The sequence below is a fragment of the Halictus rubicundus genome, chromosome 9 (assembly GCF_050948215.1).
Source record: "Halictus rubicundus isolate RS-2024b chromosome 9, iyHalRubi1_principal, whole genome shotgun sequence".
Classification (NCBI taxonomy): Eukaryota; Metazoa; Arthropoda; class Insecta; order Hymenoptera; family Halictidae; genus Halictus; species Halictus rubicundus.
The window spans coordinates 14,923,890-14,942,550 of NC_135157.1; the positions used below are offsets into that span (position 1 = coordinate 14,923,890).

The 18,661-nt window shown below is 44.3% G+C and overlaps 1 protein-coding gene across 6 annotated transcripts in view; it reads left to right on the plus strand.

The window, feature by feature from the left end:
• LOC143357013 (uncharacterized) overlaps window positions 1–18,661 on the plus strand; it is a 410,515-nt gene that overhangs the window by 330,428 nt on the left and 61,426 nt on the right. For all 6 annotated transcript variants that reach the window (XR_013082750.1, XM_076793133.1, XM_076793135.1 and 3 more), the window contains one exon: window positions 11,306–11,431. Coding sequence is in view for 5 of the 6 variants with exons in the window: in XM_076793133.1 (XP_076649248.1) it covers window positions 11,306–11,431 (126 nt within the window). In the remaining variant the exon portion in view is untranslated. The remainder of the gene's footprint in view (window positions 1–11,305; window positions 11,432–18,661) is intronic.

An 18,661-nucleotide genomic window follows, 5' to 3' on the forward strand; every position in this document is an offset into this window, starting at 1 on the left:
TTAAAGGTTAATACGGTATTAAGTGTTACAAGAAAGTTCATTAGTTCACGCGCAAGAAGTTAATGCAGTGAAACTTTGATGGTAACTCGGGGTTCTGGAACGGGCCTCCTCTTCTCTGGTCTTCGAACGAGGTTGAGGACCTAATTTCCTTATGGTTGTATGGGTTTCTTGCGAGTCTCGGCTCAAATGCAAACGAGACTCTGGTGACTGACGCTAATGAACTGCACACTGCAAACTTAATACTCGCGAGTCCCAACAATCTAAAATTGTTTCAATCTCCCATAGAAAATGAAGTATTTGTTGTGGCCATTTTTCAAATGTCTACTGTTTAGCCATTTCACAGGGTCATTTTTCAGTCATTTTTCAGACCAATTTTACAAGACCATTTTACAGGGTCATTTTTCAGAGCCATTTGTCTAGAGTATAGCCATTTTTCATGATATCTTTTAATAGATCATGCTCTGAAAATTGTTTATCAAAACACTGTCAGGAACCAATGAAATCTAAGCATATCTTTTTAGAACAAAATTGGAACCTTTAATACAAGAATTACAGAGTATTAAATAAAACCGACTGATTAAGGCGTTTTATAAAATATAATATAACGTCTGCGTCTACTGATTTTGAAAAATTTATACTGCACCAAGCACGAGAATGAGTGAACTTATTATAAATAACGCAAATATCGAGAGCACGCATCGCAGCATGAATTCTTGAGTTTGGGGCCGAAGAGACTATGATCGCGTGTAATCGCGCAGGGAGCGGAGAGCGAGAGCAGTATCGTTTAGAAGTGTAAACATTTTATTACACGCATCGCGTACATTCCCGAATGAATCGCGGCATTCCAGCTGACGGGGCCGGCGTCGTGGAATCCCTTTTCCTTCTTGTTCGAGAGCAAACAAACCGTGTATCTTTATTACAGTAATAACTATAATCTCGGGTCCGAGAAGGAGAGAAGGCTCGCTTCCATATGGGATGGTGTACGGGGGCCCCGGGTTCTCTTCCTCGAAACTGCGTAATCAGTTGCCGTCTCTGCTTCGGGAAAGAGTAGCTCCGCTTCTCTCCTCACTTTGAATCACCTTATCCGACTCACGGTTGCTGGATCGACGGTGGAGCACGGTGGTGCACACGGCGTTGTGCTCGCTGTCATTAGAGGGAACCCGATTAGAGTTGAAATAGACCCGGCCTGATACAAACAACTCGCGATCAAATTGATTCCGCGCCGGCAATTTCCGAGCCGCGGTAGTATACTCGCGTAGTGCTCGCTTCCCATCCGACCGGGCCCTTTTGTTCGCCGCGTAAATCGTTTAGCGTGATTCGTTAGAAATAATTGGAACCCTTGTTTGCCCCTATGGTGCGCCAGACGACGGGCCCCGTTTTGAAATAACCGCGACCCGTCGTTTTATCGATTTTTGCTAATACCTTGTTTGTCACTTCGGTTTATTGCAAAAGGATTTCGATTATTCTTGGGTTTATGTATGTAGGCTACAGATTTTCTGACGCTTAGAATAATTGTATAGCACGCGCGTCCATTTTATTATACAGCGCGTGCGTCCGCCGATCTTGTCCGCAGAGAAACCGCTGGTACTATTGTCTTCGGACAGGTTGTCATTACTTCGAACGTGATTCTCTTCGTACAAGGTAACTCGAAGGCCGTCTTGCGTAAGCGTTTACAATGAAACATCTTTGTTGTTATGCGAGCAGGGAAACTGCACCCAGCAATGCAATCTGCTTCATTAAACTGTTAATCGTCTCGCCTACTAATCAAGCTAACAAAGAGGATTATTATATCGATCCAAATTGAGCGTGGACAATTATAACGTTGCCCTCCTGTCACCCAATGATCAATTTATATGTCCATAACATCAATTATTCTGCCCTAACAATAGGCAAATTGTGTACATCGTTCTCAAGCCACAATTATACTGTGGCTATTGTGTACAGTTTCATTTTATAGCTACTTCACTGCATTAAAATTTACCTTAAGATTCGCAGATGAACAAAATACTCAAATTCAAATATAATAGTCCATATAGTCATATAATTCTCAATTATACCATGCAAGGGTACAGACAGCCCTCTGGGGCACTGCACGGGGGCCCTCCACACTCAAGAGCAACGACGCCACGCCCCCCAGACCACGCCCACAACCGACTCCGCCCACCAATCAACCCACCACTTTCTCTTTTCAACATTCTCCACACTCGGACAGAAACCAGGGCACTCTCCTCTTAGTTTTAACCCAAATATCCATCAACACACCACATGAACATCCCGAAGGATCCAAACCAAGCCCCCCAAACGAATCATTGCTCCGCCCAGCAACGCTAAAAGCCACCTGCCTTCGCCATAAAACCAGAAACGTCTAAAATCCTCTTACAATCGGCAAGAAAACTTGGCGCGCACATTTCCCGTCGAATATACCGCACGATGCTCCCCCCACACTTGTCACCCCCATAATCCACGCCCATACGGCACGCAATTTCAGCGCGAGCGTTACGATCCTGCGAGCTCATCCGGCGTTTAACGACTCTCGGGCGAAAAAGAAAACGGTAAAAAAAAAGTGGCAAGTGGCTGTGTAGCAACACATGTATACGACGAAGGCGGTGGTATCGACGCAGCCTCGTTAATTTCACGGGACGATTTACAATCGGGTGTACGCCTACCGTGCGTGTTCCCGCGATCGTTTCACGGTCGGCTCCCGCGAGCATAAAACGCGAGCGGGGGTACGGAGAGAGAGAGAGAGAGAGAGAGAGAGAGAGAGAGAGAGAGAGAGAGAGAGAGAGAGAAAAGTCCTCGGTCAGGATACAGTATTTTATATCGAGGATTTCATTGTGCTGTCGCGCTGGTCCCTGGCCCCGGAGCTGCCCCGGCAATATCCACGGGATTACGTTTCTTCGCTCGCGGTCCTTCTCGTTAAGACATTCGCGCCTGTTAATGGCCAGACGAGCCGACAAGGAGCAACGGGTTTTACGCGCGGATCCGCGCCGTACATGGCGAGGAAGCGGCCAGTTTGCCCCGTAAAATATGACGCTTATCTTCTTATTAGGAGTAAATTGTATCCTCATTACAGGCCGCAAAGCGAGCGAGCCATCCCCGCCCCATGATGCCTCCTCCCCGTTACGCTACCTTTAATCGCGAGCCAGGATAATCGGACCGCCGAATGCGATCCGGATTTAGGGGACTGTTAATGAGTAGGCTGCGGGATTTCTGCGCAAATTAAAAATTATTGTTTTTACTGCCACCACCCTCTGAACACCCTCTCAAGATTAAGAATTTTTTGAGATTAAGATTAAGAGTTTGGGGAAATTGAAAGTCTCGGGAATTTGCCAGAGATTAGGAAGATAATATTTTTGTAGAAAAATTGCCAATTTGGACCGGATTGGAGGCATTAAAAATTGCAATGCTATCCTCCGGGAATCGTTTGGAAAGTGTGCCGTCTGGGAAAAAACACATATTTGCACAAACGCCCACGGAGACCAGTAAATAACAGCCGTCAGAAGGTTTTTGCAGGTTGCACAGCTCGCGCAGGGAACCTGTCGCCGTAATCTGCAGGCTCTTAAAATTATCATCGCCGGGGTAGCATTTATTTCCTCGGATTTCAATAATAACCTCTAATTGACCAAGGAATTCTTCGGAATGATTTAGAGAGTGTCATAGGCAGTCGCTAGTTAGCGGGGCACTGCGTTAACGTTGATATCCCGACCGGTAGATTCTAATCGGCTAACCTAATTCGTCGGTGCGCCGTGTGGCAGTGTCTCCGCGGCGCTGGTCGCGTAACGCAGCATTCAAATCGCGATCGGTGTGACCGATAAAAATCGTGCGAGCGTATAGATCACGCGTAATTTACGAGCGGTCGGCGTGTGTCAGTCGTACGGCGTGTGCTCGGTACGCTTATATAATTTATGAAATCGTCGTGTAATATCTATCAGGGTATTTTCGAACGTTGAAAAAGTTTACAGCCGGCCCGGTGGCCGTCCGTCAAAGTAATCTCGCGCCGGTAATAACTGGCGGGAGAGATAACTCTCGCCGGGGTTCTTATGGATCTGCTAAATTGATCGTTTATTAAAATTCGGAAGCATGGTGTTATTGACCATTGTATGCAAAATTGTCGCTTGGCCGCTTGTAACGAAGCGACCGGGACACGCTGTCTGTTTAAAGCCGTTCGAACGGGTTCTCCGCTGGGTCGTGGGTGTAGGAAATCACTTAATTGGCTGACAGGACTTTCTACGAGAAATTAACCCCTAACCGGTCGCGTGACATCTGCGAGACCGTGCCGGTTGCAAGTTTTGTACTGCTTTTTGCGGTTTCGATTAAATTTCTGTTTGCTAAAGAAAGTATTTAGATTAAATCTGTGACCAATTCTAAGAGGTTCTGTCATCTTCTATTTTCCTACTTGCTCCAAAAAGAAAAATACTAAGGATAATACGCATCCAGTCAATATCAATTCCTTGCACTACAATTTATTTGCAGGAAATAATGTCTAGGCCTACAAATGAATTTTTCTCATTTTCATAGAGCAGTGATGAACACAGAAACTCACAGAATTGTTCCTCAAACAATTGCTTACACGCTTCAATTTTTAATAAATTAAGCCACTCTCGCTTCAGTAGAGGAAGCAAATAGATGAATCATTTCGGAACAAGTGTTCAAAAACGGCGAAGAAATTATTATTCTGTTCACAAAGAAAATTGTCCGACCTGTTAGCAGAAGTTGATTCCGTCGTGACACGGAGATTGTCCCACGATTCGCCAAAGTTCCCCGCAAATCGTGCGCCTAATTGGACACTCGTCCGCGCTCATAGCTGCCAGGCGGCTTTTGCAAATGGACGGCTGACGAATGGAAGCATGAAACGACGGACGAGCAGCCGGTCGTACATCATCGCGCGCGATATTAACGGGCGAGACGATTCGGGAGGGTGATCGTTGCACAACCGAAATTGTTTCTTTCCTACGGGCGAAATCCGCTCGGCGTTCAACGACGACGACGACCGAGACGAATGTCGCTCGACGTCTCGTCTCCTCGACTGGTCGGGATTGTTGGGGACCAGGACGGGAATGAGCGGAACCGAGGCCCTGGGCGGTACGATTACTCATTGAGACGTTGATTGCGGCTGTGGCATACTTACCGGAATCCCTTGTCGGGCGACTTCTAGAGCACGGGGATCTCGAATCTCGAATTTTTGGGAGATTCCATTCTTTTTCCGTTTTCTTCGTTCACTGCTCTGTTTCTGTCTTCGTCATTCTGGTGATCTACTGCTCTATTGCTCTATTGGTCCATCTCTCTATTGCTCTATTGCTCTACTGGTCCATCTCTCTATTGCTCTATTACTCTACTGATCTATCTCTCTATTACTCTATTGCTCTATTGGTCCATCCCTCTATTGCTCTATTGCTCTATTGGTCCATCTCTCTATTGCTCTATTACTCTACTGATCTATCTCTCTATTACTCTATTGCTCTACTGATCTATCTCTATATTGGTCCATCTCTCTATTGCTCTATTAGTCTACTGATATATCTCTCTATTGCTCTATTGCTCTACTGATCTATCTCTCTATTGCTCTATTGCTCTATTGGTCCATCTCTCTATTGCTCTATTACTCTACTGATCTATCTCTCTATTGCTCTATTGCTCTATTGGTCCATCTCTCTATTGCTCTATTAGTCTACTGATCTATCTCTCTATTGCTCTATTGCTCTACTGATCTATCTCTGTGTTCCTCTATTACTCTACTGATCTAGCTCTCTATTGCTCTATTGCTCTATTGGTCCATCTCTCTATTGCTCTATTGCTCTACTGGTCCATCTCTCTATTGCTCTATTACTCTACTGATCTATCTCTCTATTACACTATTGCTCTACTGATCTATCTCTATATTGGTCCATCTCTCTATTGCTCTATTAGTCTACTGATATATCTCTCTATTGCTCTATTGCTCTACTGATCTATCTCTCTATTGCTCTATTGCTCTATTGGTCCATCTCTCTATTGCTCTATTACTCTACTGATCTATCTCTCTATTGCTCTATTGCTCTATTGGTCCATCTCTCTATTGCTCTATTAGTCTACTGATCTATCTCTCTATTGCTCTATTGCTCTACTGATCTATCTCTGTGTTCCTCTATTACTCTACTGATCTAGCTCTCTATTGCTCTATTGCTCTATTGGTCCATCTCTCTATTGCTCTATTGCTCTACTGGTCCATCTCTCTATTGCTCAATTACTCTACTGATCTATCTCTCTATTACTCTATTGCTCTATTGGTCCATCTCTCTATTGCTCTATTGCTCTATTGGTCCATCTCTCTATTGCTCTATTACTCTACTGATCTATCTCTCTATTACTCTATTGCTCTACTGATCTATCTCTATATTGGTCCATCTCTCTATTGCTCTATTAGTCTACTGATCTATCTCTCTATTGCTCTATTGCTCTACTGATCTATCTCTCTATTGCTCTATTGCTCTATTGGTCCATCTCTCTATTGCTCTATTACTCTACTGATCTATCTCTCTATTGCTCTATTGCTCTATTGGTCCATCTCTCTATTGCTCTATTAGTCTACTGATCTATCTCTCTATTGCTCTATTGCTCTACTGATCTATCTCTCTGTTGCTCTATTGCGCTATTGGTCCATCTCTCTATTGCTCTATTACTCTACTGATCTATCTCTCTATTGCTCTATTGCTCTATTGGTCCATCTCTCTATTGCTCTATTAGTCTACTGATCTATCTCTCTATTGCTCTATTGCTCTACTGATCTATCTCTCTATTACCTTATTACTCTATTGCTCTAGTGATCCATCTCTGTGTTCCTCTATTACTCTACTGATCTAGCTCTCTATTGCTCTATTGCTCTATTGGTCCATCTCTCTATTGCTCTATTAGTCTACTGATCTATCTCTCTATTGCTCCATTGCTCTACTGATCTATCTCTCTATTGCTCTATTGCTCTATTGGTCCATCTCTCTATTGCTCTATTACTCTACTGATCTGTCTCTCTAATGTTCTATTCCTCTACTAATCTACCTCTCTATTGCTCTGTTGCTCTATTGATCTATCCCAACGTCCCTATTTTGCTCTATCCAACTATCCCGTTATCCCCCTCATTTCTCTGTCTATGTATCTGCCATACCCCCACTGCTATGCCCCTATATTGCTCTATCCAACTATAGCGTCATCCCTCTTCTTGCTCTATCCACCAATCTTCTATCTCTCTATATTGCTATATTGATCTGACGCAAAATCCCTCAATCGCTCCATTGCTCCATTGTTCTATGGCTCTAGTGGCCTCTCGCTCTGTTGCTCTACAGCTCCATCTCTACATCCTTCGATACTAAGAAGACGACGGGAAGATTTCACATCAGGCTAATGCACGAACGTATTTAAATCTCTTACTCATTGTCCCGAGTGGAAAGAATTTGAGAATTATTAGGCAGAGCGGAAGAATGCTTCCGTGATTTATCGATCGAAACACGAAGCCGCGGAGAATTGAGTCTTTCGGTGAAGATGATTTTACGGCGTCCATACCGAATGATTAATTAAGCACAGCACCGCGGGATGTTAACTGCAACCCTCTTTTCACGGGCCATTGTACTATTCTCCGGCGAGGAACAGAGGAGAGACTATAAATACGCGCGGCTGACAATATATCCTGCAGGCTCGTGCAAGTCGAATCGCGGATGCGTCCATCCAGGCGAAAATCCAGCGAACTTTTACCGATAGGGAATCACGGATTCCCGCGTGGGTGACCCGAGTCGAATGATCCGATCAGTTCAGCCACCGATCCGGACCCTAACTTTGCTTTCCAGTGGAAAATTCAACGAGCTCGCGAACAAGTCGCAGTAAACTTCGTGTAGCAGCTCCTAAACTTGAATCTAGTAAACTTACGAGCACCCTCAATTCGTATAAAAAGCACATTAACCTCACAGACTTTTTATAATTTTAGCAATTATTTTATCTTGTAACACTATATTCTATTTTTGCTATAGAATGGTCGCCTTTCTCACAGCTGCATAAATAGTTGATCAACGTGTTCAAAGACCCCAAGAGCGATCCACGCGATCTATAAAGTCCCAAGACAGCCGGACAAGTCACAAATAGGAAACATACGAAATAAATGGTGTATAAAAATTGGGTCCGGCCAATGTTTCAACTAAAACGCATCGCGATCATGTTCCTGGTTCGACGTCCTTTCGATCTCGTCTCCGACGCGAATGTGGGACGATAAAACGAGGCTCTCGTCCCGAGAGCCAAACGAGCCGGTGTCGTAAAACGCTTGTTTCGGGGAAGGTGCATCGTTACGGCGAAGGAGGTCTTCATTGGACCGGGGAAAAGGGATCGTCAACAGCCTCTATCTGGAACAAGAGTGTCCCCTCTTGATAAGGACCCTAAATGCTCCCTATAAACCCTGCTCTCTACTCCGCGCGAGCCAAATATTATTCCTGCTCGTAAAGACTTATTGCTGTCTCAGCCCTGGAACGAACGGATCGAAGACGGGAATTCCAACAGGAATGAAATCCGTTTCTTATCAACGTGATCCGTACATTCTCTCGACTATTGCGACAACCATTCGATTGCTGTTAAAAATAGCAGGAGAATGCTGCAAATTTTACTGAAAACTTTAGAAATTTGAGATATTTGTATTTGCAGTTTATTTGTATTTGTTTTAGATATTTGGGAAAAAATTAAATTGGGGTGGAATATTGATATAAAACATATGTCACTTCGCAAGGATAATTAAGTTTAAATGGCCTCCCACTTCGGGTGCAATATTCCCTTTTTATAAGGACGTTTCATGTAGTTTGTATGATATAGGTCAGGGGTCATTTTAACAGGACAATTTCCTATTTTTCCTGCGTGCAAACTCCATGATTAATGTACCCAAAAGTCCCGGCGCCAGACAGACATAATCCCTAGCATTCCAATTGCAAGGCTTGTAGACAAAATGGTCAATGTAGCAGTGTAGTGTATCAAAGAGCCCATGCCAGTGCTCTTTATATTCACGCCGCAGGGTCCGTGGAGCATGTCGGGGCCTCAGTACCTCGAAAGCAAGGCTCCTAGTAAAAATGCTGCAGCATTGCGAGGAAGATAAATCTCGCGTGTCGAATGTCCCGAAAGAATCCTCGGAAAGGACACCCACGCGGGTCACCGGATCGAGCGTTAGTCTTGTGGTTCTTTAAAAAAGCCGATTTCACGCGGTTAGACGTGAACAATCGTCTATCCCTCGGAAGTGTCCATAGCGATTCGAGACGAATCGGCGACTTCTCTGCGATTCACAGTCTATACGTGTGTGTGAGCGCGCGCGCGTGTGTGTGGATCGGGCATATTCGCCGCGAGCGATAAGATCGCATAACAGAGAGTCCCGGCCTCGTGAGAAGATGCACCGCAGGCGGAAGCGCCGCCGGCAAACCTAAATACCTATCTAGCCGGCCGTTAGGCGTGCACACCGGCGAGCCGAGCGTGTTTACACGGTTTAACATGCACAAGCGAGGACCAAAGGCGAGATAAAACGTACGAGAGGGTCGCAGGACCATCGCCGGAGAGCTCGTTTGCACACGCTTCGGAGTTCGCACCTGTGCACGCGTCTCGTGCACACCTCTGCACACCTCTGCCAGTGTCATTCGATCGTCGCGCGCGGCCCAGTGACCCCCATAACCTGCCGTAACCTCCTGTGATCCTCCGAGATCCTCCAGGCTTGCTCAAGTTTGTTCAACTTTGTCCAGACGCTTCAAAAACTTCGATTCCCCCTCCCCCTTACCCTCAAGATTTCTTTTTCACCATCTTCATTTTGAATTTTGTTCAATCTGACTCTAAGATCTTCCATGTATATTCGGAGACCCCAAAAGGCACTCGAGAGACTTCATTGCAAATATTTTAACATTTTTAAAAAATGTCCAAAGAGGCAATTTTGTTGGTCACCTTTTATTCGTTTACGACTTGTATCACTTTGTTTTTTTTTTTAATGTTAGACTTAATTTTTGTTGAAGGATGAATTAAGATTCGTATTAATCTGTGTGAGCGTTGTGGACTTTTTAACATGTTCGAACATCGGCTCACCTAACTCGGCCCAGTGACCCGGAAAAAGCAACTTTGCTTGTAATTGAAGCGGTTTCGGGGCCCCTCCAGCAAAACGAGCATACCTCGACGGGAAAGAAGACACCACGATTGGTGTCCGTTCCCCTGTTTCCCCCGCCAATGGGGCTTCCCCTCCCCCGTCTGCTCCCGTTAATTATTCTCGCGTACTTTTCGCTCGCCGGCACGTCCGGGCGCAACGACGAATCATTAATCACGCGTGACACGCCCGTACCAGCGATCTAATTACCGACTAAAGGAGCACCGAGTGCTCGCGGATACTTGGGGCACCTTTGGGATGAGTTGACAGGTCAAGTAATCGGGGGGACCTAATTTTCAGCGATGGAAAATCGTACTTGCGGAGAACTTTTCGCCGAAATCAGAGAAAAGGCTGGAGAAATTTTTTAACGATCGAATAATCGCTGCATTTCGCTAGTGAACAGTGAGTTAATATTCCAGAATTGTATTTTCACATTATTTACCATTCGGTATTATTCTAACGCAAAGAGCTTATCTTTCTTACCATTTCTATTCTCGTTAAATAATATTTGACAAAATAAAAGTCTCTCGATAATGAAATATCAAGGAAACGGTACGTATTGGGAAAGTGAAAAAGACCGAATTTTTAGAGCGATTCCTTTTTGGCAATTCGTTCGAAATACCTCGCACGTGGTGTCGTGAAAGAAACTGGTATTGATTTATCGGATCCAGGAGACCGTAAAATGGAGGCTGGATTAATTCGGACATTTCTCCACCGCCGTAAAAAACCGACTCACGCTGCGACCACAGCTGCGACCACTCTTAATTATTTAACGATTCCGGGCGGACGTTAATTACTCACTGTCCGGGCACGTTACACGCATTTTGCAACCGTGTGTATCTCGGAAGGTAGCGACCGTTGCCATGCAGAGCGGCTCGGGAACGATGGCGCAAGTCACCGCGGTGTATTCGATCGTGTTAAATGTACCGTGCACTGAGGAGAGAACTAAATTCGATGCTGATGTGTCGGATGTGTTTGCATAATCGGTTTTAGAGACCGTGCGAGACGTGCAACCAGCTGTCGCAGTCGTGCATCTGCCGTTGTTGGCAAAATCCTGTTCGAACAAAATTCTCGATGAATTTTCCGAACCCCACGAAATTCAAAATTAAATTAGAATGATATCCTTGAATTCATCATCCTCTAGTAGAGTGTACTGAATGATAATTGTGCATTTGTTTATAATTGCAGGTGCTGGGCTGGCTGTGCAAGAAGGGCGAGGACATACTGTCGAAGCACGCGCAGCACTCCGCGACGAATTTGACAGCGGCGCGTCTGAACGAGAGGGAATTTGAGAAGTTCTATTTCACGTCGATGGTGAGTACCATAACCCATTCTAATAGAGCCTCGAAAGCAGCTCGCAGGGCCCAGGTCCCATATGTACCAGGGAGTTTCACTTTTTCACGTCTCATCGAGTCGTTCGTCACGCTTCGATACGGAAGAAATTCGTTGGAGAGTCGGCTCCAGAAAGATAATAAAAGGCCGACAAAGCTGAGATGCCCGCAAAGGTCGTCGACAGTTTCGCAAACTTCTTTCGGTGAAAAGACACTTAAAAAAAAAAAACAAAAAACAAAAACCAGGACAATATGTCGAAGGATATAAATAAGTAGAAACGTTGTCTGATCGGATCTGGTCGAAGAGAACGATTTAGATCGGCCGGACTTGACAATTGAATGTCTAACGATGACTGGCGAGTTTCTTTCATACTGTCCGCGCGATTGCTATCTAAATTTGAAGTTGAATCTCCTCGAGATTGTGTTTCCTGTTTGTCTCAAACATCATTGCGTTGTGGAAATTAAAATTGAATTTCGGAAAAAAATGTTTAACGATCCACGGATCAGTGCACTGTTTTACCGGCGAGAAATCCGTCGGTACAATCGCTTCTTCTAACCTCGTATACTATTTCCTCGCAAATTACAGCGAAATCAATTGTAGCCTCAGAAATGTAGTAAATACAAGAGATAATTAATTTTCGAGATTGATGTCTTTGAGAATTGCTGGAATGTTTGCGATAGTGATCGTAGAATTAAATTTCGCGCTAGATCTCTGCAGAAACGGGTAATCCCCGTTGTCTAGTCACGTGGCGCCGCCGATCGTCGATTTCCGTAAACAGCTCGCTGCTCTACCGACCGAGGAACCCCGCGCGAATTCAAACAGATTAGAAAGTCCTCCGAGTGGCGCAGCGACTATTTCACTACCGTGACCCAACATAATCGCTCCCAGCAATTCGGATCGCGTCTACCGCAATCGGCAAATCGAATCACGGCAATTGACGCGAGTACGCGAACCGATTTCGCAAACTTTTGCAATTAGAGATCCATCTGCGGGGGAGTCGATTAGCGGTTCCCTTCGATGAGACTTCGACTAAGTGGATACCAGTGTCTAAGTGGGTATCTGTCGATCGTGCAAGCCTGTGTCCAGCGACACGGTCGTTTTCCAGTGATAACGTGACCTATGCTTTCCCATTTTCTCGATAAGAGACGCGAACTTCGAAGTGCAATTAAAGGGAGATCGTAGGCACTCGGAGAAACGCTAACTTCCTGGGAACAGATAATTGGATGTTCTCGACTGGAGTTGATAGGACTCTTTGGTTGATAGTTGGTAGATGATAAGACACAAAATAGTAAGTTAGAGTGACTATTAAGAAAATTGTGAGCTCTTAGAGTCGGCATACAGGGGTGGTCGTGCGTCTAGTTCAAGAAACCATTTTTTAAAATTGTTATTAATTAAATTAGGAACTAATGGGGGCGATATGGAGTTGGCTATGCACTTAGTTGAAGATATACACAAGTGAACATCGTTTTAAATTGGTGATTACGTAAATTATGAATTGACGAATGGGGATGATCGAGGGTCCATGTAATCGTTGGAAACGAATTGGAGCGATTTCTCCGCGGAAAATCACGGTCGCAAGGACATCATCGAGGATGACGTCGATGCATCACGCTGCACCCGCATCGGTTATCCTTGTTTCTTGCGGTCGGCGGGCACCGGGATCATTATCCAGAATACGCGGACGGCCCAATGACCCCCATCCGTGGCTCCTACCCACACACGCTGTCATAATTGTCAACGTCAATCGAGAAAACTGATCATTTGGGTCGGGCCGTACGGAACTGGAACGTATCGCCGATTTATTATTAAGCGGTCGGAGGCTGCGGCGTCCTGGCAACCCGATATTTGGTGCATCGAGTTAATTGCGTGACGTCCGGCTAAGGAGCGTATCAATCGAAACGATCGTAAATTAATTCGACGATAAAGGTACCGGTGGAATCGGCCGGGCAGAGTGGATCAAAACGCGCGACGATCCTCTTTTTCTTTCTTTTTTTTTTTTTTACTCTCTTTCGTGCATCATTCGATGCACCCTCTTGGCCCGGATGCATCTGCTTAAAAGTTTGTTCGAATGGACATTCTTCCAACGTTGTTTTATCGTGGTTTTATTTGCACTTTGCGTTCAACTTGATGCTACAGACATCTTTTAATCGTTCGACGGACAAGATCAATTAGCACAGTTGATGTTTCGGAATGCACTATGTGCTTCCTCACCGTGTGCAATATTCGCAGTGGTTGAGGAAAGCATCGATTACTGTGCACTTTGCATTTGACCCGATGGTCCCAGACAGTTTTTAATCACCGAAAAACATTGATTGCTGTGCAGTTGCAATTCGTATATTTCAGACTGTTTTCAGCTATCGGATCTGTACTTTTGCAAATATTTTTTAGGAAGATACCAAATTAATTGCATTTCACGAATTAATTATTCACTCACAGGGGAACATGCAATATGTAGAAGAAGTCGAAACAGCAGAAGAATTTTGTGAATGGAAAGGAAAAATGACTTCACGATCGAACAACTGTACTCGAACGAGTTCGATCGATCGCCACGCAATCGACCAGCACAATGATCATTTCTCAGCCCACCAGGCCACCGAACCATGCACTTTTTACCCGAAGAAACCGCCTTATTCGCGCAATTCCGCGTTTACTGCTCTCGCTTTCCGCGAGTTCGAATTTCTCCGAGAATTCTTCGGGTGAAAGAGAACAAGAAGCGTTAATTGCCGGAGCTGAGTGACACTCGTTGCCGGTGGTATTCCACCTGGCGGCCGATCAACGGCATCGTAAGCTCTCCCATAAAGTACAAAGCGGTGTCACGTACCGGAAAACGCCGACGAAATCGTCAAGGTGGTCGTGGGGATTCGTGGGCAGCGTTCTCGTAACCTAATTACGCGACGCGATGTGTCCATGATCGGAATGAAAAAACGAGGAGGCGAAGACGATGCCACGATCACCGTCTCGAACACGTTCGAAAATATTCCCGTAAATCAGATCAATTTATTTCATGAAATTGCAAGGACATTCAATTTCCTCGATTTTTTCGCAGTACATAAATATTACCAAAAATTGATTCGTTTAATCCTCGTTCTTCGCTTCTGGAAAAGCAATAAGTTCTGGATATTTCCTTAACTGTGGACAATGAGTAACAGTTTTATTTTTAAAAATTGAGAAAACTGAATTTATGTGGACATAAATCCCTCATAAAAAAATATTTAAAAAATTTGGTAGAAAGTTTTTATCGGTTTTAATTCGATATGAATTTTTAGATGTCGGAAGTAGCATAATTGCCAGCAATTATTTCGTGTCCCACGTTCCCAGCTAGATGAGTAATATCCAATTTTTAAAATTGAGGGGTAATTTCTATATTTGTGTGAGGAATTGTGTCACTGGTATAAGATAGACGCAGCAGTGGACACTTTAATGGGGCTCACGTGAAATCATGGCCTTCTGGGTTTGGTTGGCCGAAAGGAAATTCCATCGGACGAAAACGAGCCGCATTCCGCGGCGAAACGGTGACCGCGTGACCGGCCGATTCCCGCGAATACCGAACCGTGCGGAATTCCGTGGCAATCGATCGTGAAAGTGGACGGTGTTTTTCTCGAGTCTAGAGAAACCTACGCGTTTCCGTCGAAATCTTCGGTTTTTGGCCACCCTGTATCCTTCCAGGTAATTCTACGTACACGCAAATCGGTTTCGTTTCTGCGTACGACCAGAATTACGATCATTCGAGTAGAAAAGAAAATGGGCCGCAAGAATTTCAGGTACTGCCTCTGAATTTCGACAATTGAAAGTTTGTTGTCTCAATCCTTAATTTATTCTCAATTCTTCTGGGTTGCCTATTTGATTAGTCACAAGAATTAATTTAAAAAATTGCACACTTACAAATTTTTCGATTGCACGAAACAGGAGTCAAGGCAGACATTAATTGTGTCTGTGAATAGTTTAGAAGCTGAATTTATAAATAGAATTTTAGTAAGCTGTAAATAATATTTTTTGTCAACAGTGCAAGGAATTCGCAGTTTAGTGATCAGTATAATGTCCGAGCATAAATCTCCTGCGTTGCATAGAAACTCTGAAGTGAAATAGTGGATGACACAGCGAAGTGAAACGATTTATAATAGTACAAGAAAACATCATAACCGCAATATATCTTCCGTAATCGCGGAACGCTTTATAATGAGTCAGAGTCTAGTAATTGGCAGCTAGATCATCGTCAATGTGAAATCCTCCGGAGGAACATGTATCTATAGACAGCTGCATGATTTCGACGAGGATAAGCAGGATCGCCGGAAATCCTTTGGACGGAACAGGTTATCTGAAACGTTTACAATATAATTGTACGCTCTTTAATTGTACAATTATTGTTGGGCAATCTTCGGATTACAATTAAACCGTATTATAAAGCAATTAACCTAAAAGCTGCGTCCTGAGATGTTTGTGAAGACGATTTCTACAAAATCGGAAGCAAGTCGAAACGAAGCGAACCTTTTATATTCTAAAAATATTCTAGAAAACATCCTTCCATAATTAAAAAATAAAATTTATTCTCTCATACAAATTGAAATAGGTTAAAATTTCATTAGAATTTAATTTCCCACTCTATCTACGATCTGAAGATCACAGAGAGGATATACAATTCTAAATAATTTCTCTTTTCAGTCAAGCTAATAAAAATTTTTACAATTCTCAAACCTGCAGCATCAAAGATATACACCGTGGCCTAAATGTACCGAACCGGAAGCAGCGAATGATTTTCTTCAAATAAAGAATGGAATCCTTGGACGATCGCCACAGGATAGAGTCGACTTTCCACGATATCTCGAATCGCTCCTCGATATCAGGAGAGAGGGACCGGCCGCGGAACGGTGTTGCGAGGCGCTATATCCGGTGGACGCGTGTCACGAATCGCGATCGGGAAATCGTTTCGAAAACCCTCGCTTGCAACATCGCGAATCGGCACAAGGCGGTTATGCTCGTTAGCCGCAGCGTATTATTCTCCGCGCTCGAGGCCCAGGCGAATTCAAACTTGAATCGCACTCTCCGCGCCGTGTCCTCGGAGCGGGCACGAAATTCCCCGCGGTCGATTTTAATTAAGACACGTGGCCGGCCAGCGCAATTAATTCGACAATAAATATGGAAATACGCGTCTGGACGGGCGGCGGGGATATACATGGTAATCGAACGATTAAAATGTTGATTGGCCCACCGCGAATCCAGTCTCAGTCGTGCTAAAAAATTGGAAAATGTTAAACCGAGTTAGACAAAATTATAAATGGTCACCGGAGAATGTTGGGTTGCTAAATTCTTTTTCAGTTAGAATGGACCGCTTTCTACAACGATTGCAGAATTCTTTCGCCATATAATCGCATTCCGCCGGTCTCCTAATCGCATCGGATCCCCACCGAGTCGGTTCGACTGCGAAGATCGATAGAGCCCTCTCACTATTCAAATTGCAGAACATCCTAGTCGTCGGCGACTGGGCGATCATCGCGTCGATTCAATTGGCCGCGTTATCTATGAGCGAGAGGCTGCGCTCGCGAAATTGGGGGTCCGTCAACCCTAAATTTTATTAGTCCGACCCCTCTTTCTCGACGCCGGTCGGCGGCTGGTCGCGTGAAAAGGCTTAATCGCCTAATCGCGCCTCGCTACACTATGAAACTCGACGGATCCGTGCAGAGGGGGATCGAGATACCCTCTTGTAGCTCCGGGAACATCTGGCGATCGATTCGATACCGTGCTCGAACGCTTTCTTCTCGAAATTTTGCGGAAATTGCTTTTCAGCGTCTCCTTTGAAGCTTAACTTCAGAAATTGATAAAATTGCACGGGGAAAAAATTGCAGCAGCTTCAAAAATAAGTACAGAAAGTGCCTATCAATGAATCGAGAAAATTGGTTTTTAATTAGGAAAGTAGTTTGAAGAAGATTTATAGTTTCATGGAATTATATGCTTGATTTTGAGGTGTTGAGTGGCGACAGCGTTGGTTAATTTGTTTTGGCGTGCACCGAAAAATTAAAGAAATTATCGGAGACTGTCATGTTCGATGACACAACACATCCACTCTGCGTGTCCCAGCCAGTCAGCTGCCTCAAAGTGGATTATTATTAAGATTTCTTTCATGCCAGTTGCCGAGCATAAACCCATTAAAGAAAGATGACAATTTACAATCCAATTAAGCTTGTACACCTCGGATATCCATCCGAACCTTTCTCCGAGAAACTTTAACACATTGAACATGAATGGTGATTGGTACAGCATGACATACCGTTAAGAGACTTAATAAAATTGATTTATGGTTGCATTGAAAATCAATGTATAAAAGTGAAATTATGAAAGCGACTACTTCTTTTCTCCTGCATGCTGCAAATCCTAATGAAAGGGTTCCTCGCCTTGAAACTTCGTTTTTTAGCATTTTCTCGTCAAGATGTACAGGATTATATAATAAAAAGTTAAAAATTTCTGGGTTGCCAAGGTGAAGTTTAACCTAAAGAACAACGTTTAAAGATACAGTATATTTTCAGTTTAGCATGCCAGTGTAGTTGACAGCAAGTCGTGGCAGTGGCCTCTAATGATTTGATCGCGCGCTATGAATGCAGATTAGGAGGAATAATTCATGAAGAAAATGGAAAATGGCGGATGATCTGTCGTCGCCCGTCCTCCCCGGTTAATAACGCGTTATGCAATGGAGCTTTCGCGATCGCCGTCCGTGTTTCACCGAAGAAACCGTAAAACGCCACGCCTTCGTCGCATAAGTGTAACGGGTCACGGTGAGCTTAGGCGAGCACGTAAGAAACTGAAGACCTTGGAATACCTTGCACGCGGATTCTGTCCCGGCGGCTGATCCTCTCTCATAGCTCATAGGCCTGCTTGGCCGTATACCCTATTTGGGTTGATCGCCGTTTCACTTTTTCGCCGCGACCTGTTATCTCGTAACTGGCTCGCAGGAAATTTTCTCTTAATAGTTCCGATGATTAGCTTCACGGCCAATTAAAACGGCCTAACGAGCCGAAAGCGGTACACCCGATACCGCGCGTTTCTTTCTCTGAACTTTCTTTTTATTCGCGCCTATACTCGCTCGCAAATTCACTCGCAAATCGATTCACAAATCGAGTCATACTGCGATCTTAACTTCTAAATGGTATACTGTTTCATCAAACTAGAAAACCCCACATTGGGATCTGCCTAAAAATTCAGATAAAATTTAACTAAACGGGT